A 12,150-nucleotide genomic window follows, 5' to 3' on the forward strand; every position below is an offset into this window, starting at 1 on the left:
ACTGACCTTGGCTGTCAGTCCAGAGGCAGAAGCTCTGGCTTATGGTGCATAGCCCACCCCTAGCCCAGTGGCCAACTCAGCACCTCTGCACATGGGCCCTTTTCTCCTGAACCAGTGGCTGGCAAGGGAAACCTACCCTCACTTCTTGGTTGCTTAGGGGATGTTGTGAGACTCCTCTCGGAAACCTGTTCCTGGTGAGAGGGGGCTGCCAGGTCACCCTGGCCCCAAAGACTCTCCATGGTCCAAGGGGATATTCCCTGAAAGGCTGGTTCCCATCCCGCTCAGGGCAGAGGGGGAATGATCAGGAAATGATACCCCCAGTGAAGCCTGAGAGTTCCCAAGATTCATGGGCCCCGGGGCTGCCCCCGAGATGCTCAAATGCACTTGTGGAGTGAATGCATGCTAATGTTTACTCATCAGTCTCTTGGGTTTTTCCCATTTTAGCAAACTGGCAAATGCCCTTGCTGCATTTAGACTTTTCTCAGAGGCTAGAGACAGGCCTGTGTCCTGTTCCTGGCACAGAGGTTTGGATGGAGAGGTGGAAGCTGAGCTCCCTGAACCCTCTCTTGCCAATTCTGGGGTCCAGGCAAGCCGCCGGGCTCCAGGGCCTCAGCCCAAAGCAGCTCCCCAGGGGATGTGGGGGCAAGGCTCCTCTGGGCCTGTCGAGCTGTGGAGGTTGCAGTGCTCCCTGTTGTGGAATGCGTCCCGTCAGATGGAAGGGACCAATTAAATGCCTGAAGGGGCACTAATAACTGAAGCCAGCAGGGTGTGACAGCTTTGAACAGGTGACACCAACTCCTCTCCTTCCCCTGAACCTTTGATCCCTCAACCACAAGAGCTGGGGGCCTGAGAGGGTGGGGGAGGGAGGAGCTGTGCCCTTTTCAAAGCCCCCTCCCCACTGTGCCCACCATGAGCCCTCCCCAAGCCCAACCCCTGCCCTTCCGAGGCTCACTTACCAAATTCTGTCAGTGGGAGTCGGTCAGTCAAAGGATATGGAGACAGACAGAGGGAGCCGGAGAGGTATGGAGAGTAGGAAGAAACCAGAGAGAAAAGGCGGTGAGACCCTGGGTCATGGGAGGGGAGAGACCCCAGGACCACACCCTAGAGAAGCAACTGTCCCCAGCCTCTGATGGGCTATAGCTTCTGGGGTCTGGAGGAGGCGTATTGTGTGAGTGTGCACACACGTGTGCTGGGGAGTAGAGAAGAGGGACAAGCGTGGGACCCAGAAGGAAGAGGCTCAAGAGCATGAAGGGCGATGAGGTGAGAGGAGGGGGCAAGGGCTCCTGTCTCCCTGATCTCTGCCCACTCTCATCCAGAAGACCTCAGTGTAGCCTGGGATGGGAGGGGCTATCCCTATATCCTACATCCCCGGAGCCTGGATAAAATCCCTGCAGGAAACAGCCCCAAACGCCGCCATGTTTTTATTTTCCTAACATAAAAAATGTCAGAGACATGATGAGCAGAGACATGGCAAATTTTCCAGATGTTAAAAGTGTGAGGGGCACACATGCCTCTCCCACTGCCCCTGAGCCCAGGTACCGACAAACTTCCCAGGGCAGCCACCACACCCCATTCCTGGGTCTCTTTCCCCAGGAAATCCATGCCTATATGAGCATTATGGGTACATGCCACCCTGCTGTGACACTAACAGCATGCTATGCACATTGCTCTGTGTTCAATATTTTCACTTAGAACTACATCTTGGTGATTGGTCCATAACTGTGCATATAGATGATGATGCGAATGAGGATGCTAATAACATAGCACCTACTCTTGGTCAGGCACTAAACACTTCGTAAGTACCAAGTATTTGCTTTGTTTTCCTTAATGGCTGCAGAGCACTTGCATCACTGGGTTACAGTTCCCTCTGTGATTATTCTGGAATGTCGGCAGCCCCTTGAGGCTGTAGACCATGCCTCAGGCGGTGAAGATTCCCCAGCAGACCATGACACACAGTGGGTGCTCAGGAAGTGACTGGGCTCCAGCAGCTCTTCCTTGTGTGTTACTGCTGCTCCTCCCATGGGCCCCTCCAGTGGAACTGAGCTCAGAGAGGTTGACTGAGCAGCCCACGGTTGCATAGGGAGCTGGTGGCAGAGTGGGGGATAAGAAGCTGGGCCCAGGTCGGGTGTGGTGGCCCACGCCTGTAATCCCAGCATGTTGGGAAGCGGAGGTGGGTGGATGACTTGAGGTCAGGAGTTCAAGACCAGCCTGGCCAACATGGTGAAACCCCATCTCTACAAAAATACAAAAAATTAGCCGGGCATGGTGGCACACGCCTGTAATCCCAGTTACTCGGGAGGCTGAGACAGGAGAATTGCTTGAACCCAGGAGGCGGAGGTTGGAGTGAGCTGAGATCATGCCACTGCACTCCAGCCTGGGTGACAGAGTGAGACTTCATCTCAAAAAAAAAGAAAAGAAAAAAGAAAAGAAAAAGAGGCCAGGCCAGCGGACTGTCCCACAACCCCATCCTGCTGCCCCAGCCAAGGAAGTAGAGCTCAGGTCTGAGGCGGGCATTCCCCAGTGGCAGCTGAGTCTACAGTGTGAAATGTACTGGCCATGCAGTCAGCAATGTTAGTTACCAGAGCAAACTGAGATGTACCATCTGAGCACTCCAGGGCCCAGTCTAAGGGGAGGACAAGCAGGGGAGGTTGCCCCAAGAAGGAGAGTTCTGAGCTGTTGTTAGGAACGAAGGAAGGTATTATTATTACTATTATTATTTAGATGGAATCTTGCTCTATTGCCCAGGCCAGAGTGCAGTGGTGCGATCTCGATTCACTGCAACCTCCAATTCCTAGGTTCAAGCGATTCTCACACCTCAACCTCCTGAGTAGCTGAGACTACAGGTGCATGCCACAATGCCCGGTTAATTTTGTGTGTGTGTGTGTGTGTGTGTGTGTAGATATATATATATGTGTATGTATATTTTGTTTTTTTGGTAGAGACGGGGTTTCACCTGTTGGCCAGGCTGGTCTCAAACTCCTGACCTCAAATGATCTGCCCGCCTTGGCCTCCCAAAGTGCTGGGATTACAGGCATGAGCCACTGTGTCTGGTGGGAAGGTATTTTTGGACTCTTTTGGACTGGCAGAAAAGGGATTCCGGGTGGAGGAAGTAGCTTTAAACACAGAGTTCTTGATCTTTACAAGTCTCAGAATCACCTGCAGATTGCTCCCCCATTCTCCTCCCTCCCCCAGGAATTCCTGATTCTGTAGGCCTGGGTTGGGGCCTGTGACTTTGCATTTCTAACCAGGTTCCAGGAGATGCTGATGCTGATCTGAAGCCACCCTTTGAGGAGCACTGTCCTAAGTAAAGGCACGGAGTGTGGAGAAGAATCATCAGTGACTTATTATTTGTAGAGAGTCTATGTCAAGAAGCTTGGAGTCCCAGGCAGATGCCCACCTGATGATGGCATGATTTCCATGAGCAAGAAGGAGCCACTCTAAGCTCTGCAGCAGGTGAGAGGGAGGTGACCTTGCAGCCACGTGCAGGTCATACTGGTGCTGCCCTCCTCACCCTAGATGCACATCAGAATCACCAGTGGAGTTCTAAAAAGAAATGCAGATGCCCAGAGCCAGTGTGTCATCATCTCTGGGGGCTGGGAAAAGCTACATTTTTCCGACGCTCCCCAGGGAACTACATTGCACAGCCAGGGTTGGGAAGACATCACTGGGCAGGGAGAGTAGCTCTGAGGCACCTATAGGAGTTGAGAAAGAGGTGAGCAGTTGGAGAGGCATAGAGGGGTAGTTCTCCACCGGCCACATATCAAAATTACCTGGGGAGCTTTAAAATACCCCCTGCCTATGCTGCACCCTAGACCATGGAGACCAGATTGGGGGAGGGGTGGAAGCACAGGCCTCTGCATTCTGTAAAGCTCTCCAATTATTCATTCCAAAAGTGTATCCAAGGATGAGAACTACAAGGGTAAAACAGTGGTTCTCCAAGTGTGGTCCTGGGACCACAGCATCAGCATCACCTGGAGCTTGTTAGAAATGCTAAATTGGGGGCCATGGCCAGATCTTCTAAGTCAGAAACTCTGGGGATCGGGCCCAGCACTGTTTTCTTTTATTTTCTTTTGTTTCTTTTCTCCTTCCTTCCTTCCTTCCTTCCTTCCTTCCTTCCTTCCTTCCTTCCTTCCTTCCCTCTCTCTCTTTCTTTTTTTTTTTCAGACAGAGCTTGCTCGGTTGCCCAGGCTGCAGTGCAGTGGTGTGATCTTGGTTCACTGCAACCTCTGTCTCCTGGGTCCCAGTCAAGCAATTCTCCTGCCTCAGTCTCCTGAGTAGCTGGGATTACAGGCGTGTGCCACCACGCCTGGGTGATTTTTGTATTTTTAGTAGAGACAGGGTTTCACCATGTTGGTCAGGCTGGTGTCGAATTCCTGACCTCGTGATCCGCCCGCCTCAGCCTCCCAAAGTGCTGGGATTACAGGCAGGAGCCACCGCACCCAGACCTGGCCCAGCACTGTTTTAACAAGCCCATCAGGCATTCTGATGCTCACTAATGTCTGAGAACCATTGTGATAGAGTGATGCTGGGAAGAAGCAAGACCGAACTGAAGAGAACTGGCCTGTAAGGTATGGTGTTTGAGCAGAGAAGGCTTAGGAAGAACCATGTGTCGGCTGAGGCGGCACCAATCGTGTGCAGGCTGAGGTCAACAGTGAGGGACTGAAAAGATGGTGTGAGCTCAGTGATGTCTGAGCTTAAAGATGCCTGGAAGATGGTGTGAGCTCAGTGTAGCTTCTGGTTAACTACCTGGTGAGGCAGGAGCACCCAGAGGGGAAAAGCCCTCAGGACAACTTCCTGACCCCTTTAGGAGAATTCTTGGGGTCTCAATGAATGAGACTTGCTCCCTTCTCTTTGATCTGCTGCCAGGGGCTGGAAAATCTCACTCAGGCCAGACACTGCAGTGGTCAGGACACATGTCCTGAGACCCTCAGGATCACCTGCTGACCAAGTCCTCTAAAATGCTCAACCTGTTCCTTCCAGAACTTTACCAGCTGGCCAATTCCTGCTTGGTCTGGATTTGTGACTGTCAGCCCTCAGGATGGGTGTGTGTGTGAGAGAGAGATTCCAGTTTGCTAAGTTGATGCAAAACCCCTACTGATTGCAGTCCTGTGCTTCTGAGCCGTTTATGATAACAGCTTCCATTTGCAAAGCCCAACTACCATATAGGCGTCACACACCTTAACCAGAATGCACACGATGGCTCATAGACAGCGTCAGTCCTCCTTTTCTTGGAGAAAGAAACTGGGGCCAGAGAAGGTAAGTGTTCAAGCCTCACAGCAGCCAAGGAAGGCTTGGAACTCAAGTTTGCCCCCACCCCCCTCGCAGTCAGAGCTCTTAACCACCCAGCTCTCCTGACCCTCCCACTACAGAACACTGCTCCAAGTGCGATGCCAGGAGCTGGCATAGTGAACCCCTCCCTGTGCCACACGTGGCAGAAGGAGGCCCACAAGCACCTCAGCTCAGGTCAGGGCACGAAGCCCAGACTAGTGGAGGGCATACCCACCTCCCTGCTCCTGCTAGGCCTTCTCCATGCCCTTGTCCCACAGGGGCTAGGGTACTGCCTTCATGGGGTGGAGGTGTGGAGGAGGCTGGAGAGGCTCTTGGAGCTGCAAAGGGGCGATTTTGTTGGAAGGGAGATAAAGAGAAACATCAAAAGGAGCCCTAGTGTGTGTGGAGAGGAGCCCGTGGATTAAATTATCCTCCAGCTGAGAGAGGTGATGAGAAGGCTGATAGCGCCCACCGCGGGTCCGGGAGCTGAGCCACCACAGGCTGGGGAGCTGGCAGCTGCCCGCGGGGAGGCCGAGGCAACAGCTTAGCTTTATTTATTTCTTGGGAGGGGAAGGACACATGAAATCTCTCCTGGCTCCCTGCCGGTTCCTCTCCCTGTGGCTCCTGCACTTTGCTCCTGGGGCTGCAGCCTTCCTACCCCCACGAGGGCAGCACCTTATCAGCGGCTGCCAGGAGTGCTGCCCCACCACTTCCCTAGACCTTGCCCTCCCTGCCTCCCACTCTTGGAGGTGGGGGATAGCTTCGAGAAGGGTCAGAGGAGCCACTGCTCCCTCCTGGTCTCTCTACGGCTCCCAGAGCCGGCCGACCTGAGTCTGTCGCAGGGGACCCGGCTCCGTGTGCTGAGCCAGCGTGGTTGTCCAGCTGTTTGTTGAGTTTACATGTTGCGCCCTCAACAGACATCAGCTCGTTAAATACTCCCCTGGGAGGGAGGGTCAGGGATGATATTTCCGCTACTTAACCACCAGCATGCAGGCCTTTCCGTGGCACAGAGGGGCGGATTTCAGGCTGGCTCCTGCCGTCGGGCTGGGTGGCCTGACTTCTGAGCATGGCTTCCCTTGGCCATCACCTGAGGGCTCGCAGCACTGGCACATCCCTCTGCAGGTGGCCTGGGCCCCCAAAGAGAGGAAGGCCTGAGCTGGCCTCCAGGCTCCCTCCTGCACATGAGGCCTGCAGATGCCTCCTTTGTCTCTCTGGCTCTTGCCTGGCCCTCCCCATCCTGAGGCACTGCCCTGCCATTGCTCACACCAGCTTGCCTCTCCAGGATGTTTGTCTCTCTCTGCCACGAGTCAGGGTGGCCCCTGGGTTAGTGACCCAGTGGCACGATGCAGTGTTAAGAGAGCACAGTTCAATGTTGAGGAACAGGCTGGGTCACTTCCTAGCTGTGTGACTTTAGACAACTCACTTCCTCTCCTGAAGCCTCAATGTCCTCATCTGTGAAGTGGGGAGGGTAAGCACACCTCACGGAATTGATGAAAACAGTATTGTTTCTCTGCTCCCCCATGTTTTACAAGCATGTGAATTGTGTTTTCCTGCCTAAGTCAGGAAATTCCCTATGGCAGGGACCTTGTATATTCTTTACTTTGTATCTCAAATGCTAGGGGACAGTCACCCAACCCCATAAACTACAATGTGCCCTTGGAGGAGACCTTAATTCCTTTTCACGGAAGAGGAAGGACCAGGGTCATGTGAAGGCAGGGTGGACTCAGGAGCCACAGCAAGGACCAAGGCCACCTTTATGTTTGGGATTGGGGGTTAGGGGGATGCTGGGGCAAGATAAAGGGCCAGGGCCCTCACGAGGCAACCAGGGAGTTCTGGGTGGTGGGCTGGTGTGACACCCTCAGCCTAAGCTGGATTGGGGTTGGGAATCTGGAGTGCGGAGTGGGGCCTCCAGAATCAGTGCCGCCCTCACTGAAACCAACCCTGTCCTGAACTCAGGTCTGCCAGGGAAGAGCCCCATGACCTGAGCTTCCAGCGTGTACAACCTCGGAAGCCACAACATCTGGAGTTGAGCCTAGGCTCAGGCACTGCCTTTTACAGCTGTGTGATTTTTGCATACACGATTTTATACGCTTGAGCCTCTATTTCCTCATTTGTAGAATGGGAAGAATGCAGCCTACTTGATAGGGTTACTGTGGGTGAGCTGCCAAATCTTGGTTAAGCATCTGGGATGGAATAAGTGTTCAATAGAGGAGAACTATTATTGTTCTAGGAGTAGTGAGGGTAGGAGAGGAGGCATCCCCGGGAAGGAGCTGATTTCTAGACCATGGCCAGAAATGAGAGGAGGAGGCAGAGAAGGGCAAAGGCTTGGGTGTGTGCAGGGGTGACAGGACCCATCAGTCCCATCCTGGGCGTGGGGCTGCAGGTCTCCCTCTTTCCTCGGCTGTACCTTCTGTTGGTCTGATCCATACCATTGAGCAGCAGAAAATAAAAGTCCATAGAATATGTATTCTTTATCCTTCTTTGTTCATCCTTTCACTTAATTCACCCCAATCAGATATGGCAAAGGGGACCTCAGCAGGAGGCAGGCCTCTCCTTCCGCCTTCAACTCAAACCCAGCTGCTTCTCCCTCCAACCCCTACACTAAGGGGGATGCCAAGTCTCTCTGCCCACTGAGATGCCAGGATACAGAGGGCAGTGGAGGGAGCCTGGCAGAGGACACTGTTTCCATTTCTGACTCCACCTCAACCCCCTGCACCCAACAAGCCCATGTCACATGGTGGGTGGCTCCACTGGCTCTGCCCTGCTGCCTCTTTCCCCTCTGCCCTCCAGGCCTGCCCTGCCACCCATGGCTCCAGGCCTCTGTTTCTCCATTGTGGGAGTGGAGCACCTCTTGGGCCTGCATCAAGGTGAAGGATGTTGCCCTCATTTCAGGCTTTCATCCTCCCACCTATGTCCCCTCCCCAAGCTCCTCTGTGGCTTGGCCCTTGAGCACCATGGGCCTCCGATCTCCCACATGGGAAGCTTGGATGGGGTGATTCTCTAAGGCCCATTAATGCCCATTAATGTGGTGATCTTTTTTTCTTTGAGACCGAGTCTCAATCCATCACCCAGGCTGGAGTGCAGTTGATACAAACACTGCTCACCGCAGCCTCAACCTCCTGGGCTCAAGCAACCCTCCCAAGGAGCTGAGACCACATGTGTGCATCACTATGCCCAGTGGATGTTTTTTATTTTTTGTAGAGACGGTGTCTCCCTAAGTTGCCCAGGATGGTCTTGAACTCCTGGGATCAAGCCATCCTCCCGCCTCAGTTTCCCAAAGTGCTGGGATTACAGGTGTGAGCTACTGCACCCGGCCCACTGTGCTCTTCCAACTGCTTTCCATGCCTCCAGCCCAAGCTGTCTCTCCTGCTCCCCTGATTCTCTCTCCTCCCCTCTCTCCTTGCCTTCTCTTGTGACTGCTTTGCTTGTTTCTCTCTTTATCTCGCCCTCATTTCTTCTCATCTGCTGGAGATGGAATACTTGTGTCCTCCTCCCGAAAATTCATGTTGAAATACTAACCCTCAAGGAGCACAGGGCCTTTGGGAGGTGATTAGGTCATGAGGGCAGAGTCCTCATGAAAGGGATTAGTGCCCTTATAAAAGGGACCCCAGAGCAACCCTTGCCCCTCCAGCCATATGGGGACACAGTGGGAAGATGGCCATCTGTGAACTAGGAAGCAGGTCCTCACCAGACACCACATCTCCTGGGCCCTTGATCTTGCACTTCCCAGCCTCCAGAACCGAGACAAATAAGTTTGTTGTTTACAAGCCACCCGTCAACGGCGGTTTGTTACAGCAGCCTGTGCAGACTAAGACAGCCTCTCTTCTCTCTCTCCTCTTCCTTTCCTTCTTCTATCCCTCTTCTCCTTTCTCTTTCCTCCCCTTCTTGCCCCTCACCTTCCTCTTTCCAATCTCTTCCTCTCCAACTGCCTCCTTCCCCGTCTTGCCATGCCTCTCTCCCTTTCCCATCCCTCTCAGACAGCCTCCCCTCCCTCCTCTCCGCAAGTTATCTGCTGAATTCCACACACGCCTGCACAGACGGGATCAATCCGAGGCTGCCTTGCCTTCAGCTTATCTCTGCTCCAAATGATTGATTTTCCCTCTTTAAGGGTAATTTGCTGGTGAATTCCATGTATTGCAAAAACCCTTGTGAAATCTAATTCAATCCGATTGGCAGCTGGCACTTTGGGGGAAGAATACCACAGCGCCATCATTTTCACCGCGGATGTGTGTATTATCTGTCTATAGACGAAGGCATGAGGCGGGCAGGTCCTCCTCACCTGCATGTGCAGACTTCCCCCCACTCCCTCTGATCGGCCCTGAAGCCAGCCTCCATTCTCCTGGGAAAAGAATTATAATGTGCTTTGGGTACCTGCATTAAGGCAAATGAGGGGCAGGTGCTTTTGAATTATATTTTCCTAATTTGCAGCCCACTGACCCAGTGCACTATGAGAATCTTATACTTCCAAAGCCTAGCTACACTTTACCACCTGTCTGTACCCACTCCTGTTCCTGGGCACAGACTTTCAACTCCCAGGACCCAGCCAAGCCCATGTCACATGGTTCATAGCTCAGCCTTGCTGTCTCTTTCTCTTCTGCATTCCGGGCCCTGGGCCTCTAGGGACTAGAGCAGTCAGCCCAGAGGGTACTCCCTGAAATAAAGTGGCCTTAGAGGGGCTAGGCAGGAGGGCGAGGCTCCCCTCAATAGTGCCTATGGGTATGGCCAAAGGGCAAGCTTTACGTGGAGATCGGGGGACACACGGTCCTTTCCAGTTCTGCAGATGGAGCAGCTGCTGCTGCTACAGCCACCTGGACTGGTAATTCATGTGCAAAGGACAGAGGGAACCACAGAAGATTTATGTGGCCTGAGTTCTTAACTCAAGGACACCATGCTCTACCCCACAGCCTCCCACGATCCCAGGGGAGCCAGGCCATGTCCTCTTCTCTCTCCCTCCAGCATGCGCTCTGTTTGGAAGGCACCTGCCCCACTTGGAAAACTCAGCAGTCCCTTCCTTGTGGCCCTGTCTTGCAACCCTGGGCAAGCCTCCCAGCCCCGGTGGCCATGTTTCCAACTTCAAGGTCTGCCATTCTGATCAGAATCTGCCAATTTGAACCTCACTGCTCTACCTGGCCTCAACCCCTTTCCACACTCCACTGGCAAACTCTGCACCCGAGTTTTGGCTGGGGTTGGGGCAGGAGGCTAAAGCGGGGTGTAAGTGTTCTCAGAGATGCATGAAGAAGAGTCCAAAATGCAGGGGAAAGGGACGTGTGCACCCAGGTCTATCCCAAGCCCAGGACTGTCCTGCCTCTCCTTCTGGGGCCCCTTCTGGGAAGAATCACAGGGCCTGAGGGGCAGGGCTGCAGAGAGGCAGTACTCGCTGGCCTCACCAGCCTCCTGGGTCTCCAGCCCTCTGCTTTCTGGCCAGGCCCTCTAGAGCCCTCCAGGCAGGGAGCAGGGAGGGCCAGGGTGCAGAGCTGGGAACTGGCTCTCCCACTCAGCAGCTGCCTGGCTCTGTCTATTTCCCATGCTAAAATGATTTCCCTCTTCCCACAGAGAAAGAAATGTGTGGCCGGGCAAGAAATCTAAATGCCTTATGGAAATCAGGAGCGGACACTGCCACAGCTGCTAATCACACCGCTTTGTATTCCACCGCCTCTCCTCCAACAGTGAGTCCACCTTTCCTGCATGTCTGGGTGGCAGAGAGGGAGCTGAGAAGAGTGGAGGGGACAGGAGAGGAGGAGAAAGGCCTGGCACTGACCTGCTTTGTGACCTCGTGCAAACTGTTTGCCCTCTCTGGGCTGCCTTTCTACATCAGGGGTCCCACCGTCATAGGAGGCCATGAACTTGGTGTCCTGGAACCCTGGGAGCCAATAAGGAGCAGGTAATTTCATCTCCTTCTCCTTTCTAGTCCTCTTCCAAGGGAGCTGCCCAGGCTTGGGTCCTCTTCCCAGTGAACAAAGACATCACAAATGTCTTCAGGAATAGGTCCTGGGCTGGGACAGGGTGCTGGGCTCCGGGTAGAAGGGTGACCATCCCTGGTGACAGTCCTGCGTGTCACTCAGCTGCCCTCAGGCAGGGCTGCTCAGGCCTGCAAAGGGCCCCTCCTACTTGACACATTCCCTATATTTGGGGCGTGGAGCATGTATGTGTATTGGCCGTATTGTCGCTACGGGTGAATGGACGAAGGGATAAAGGCATGAATGAATGAGTTGCATGTGTTTGCTTATCTGCTGTGGATGTGTGAGTGTGAGAAAAAAAATCAGAAGATAGAGACAGACACGGAGAAGGAAGGACGGTGCTAGGGTTTGAATGTCTCCCCACAAAATTCACGTTGAAACTTAATCCTCAATGTGGCAGTATTGAGAGGTGGGGCCTTTAAGAGCTGATTGGATCATGAGGGCTCTGCACCCATGAATGGACTAATCCGTTCATGGATTAGTGGATTAATGAGTTAATGGATGAACGGGTTATCCCGGGAGGGGGGCTCGTGGCGTTATAAGAGGAAGAGAGACCTGAGCGACGCAGAGCATGCTCAGCAATCTCACCGTGCGAGATGCCCTGCACCACCCCACGACTCTGCAGAGTCCGTACCAGCAAGAGGGCCCTCACCAGATGCAGCCCCCTGACCTTGGACTTTTCAGCCTCCATAGCTGCAAGAAATAAATTTGGTTTCTTAAGTTACTCAGTTTCAGTTATTCTGTTATAAGCAACACAAAATGGACTAAGACACGTGGGAAGGCAGGTGAGAGACAGGGAGAGAGGATCAGATTCAAAGACAGACTAACAGAGAGAAAGAGAGGGCATGCAAAGGTGGTGGAGGGTGTTCAGGTGAGGAGCTATACTGAGGTAAAGACGGAACCAGGATGGCCTGGCTGCTGCACA

General features: G+C 53.5%; 1 protein-coding gene across 1 annotated transcript in view; it reads right to left on the reverse strand.

Annotated features, from left to right (window-relative positions):
- Positions 1-12,150, reverse strand: part of LOC108516852 (cadherin-23) — a 421,574-nt gene that overhangs the window by 167,798 nt on the left and 241,626 nt on the right. Inside the window, exon 12 of the mRNA XM_017854517.1 lies at positions 957-962. Coding sequence (XP_017710006.1) covers positions 957-962 — 6 coding nt within the window. The remainder of the gene's footprint in view (positions 1-956; positions 963-12,150) is intronic.

Source organism: Rhinopithecus bieti, unplaced genomic scaffold, assembly GCF_001698545.2.
Source record: "Rhinopithecus bieti isolate Rb0 unplaced genomic scaffold, ASM169854v2 scaffold_36008, whole genome shotgun sequence".
In the NCBI taxonomy this organism is placed as follows: Eukaryota; Metazoa; Chordata; class Mammalia; order Primates; family Cercopithecidae; genus Rhinopithecus; species Rhinopithecus bieti.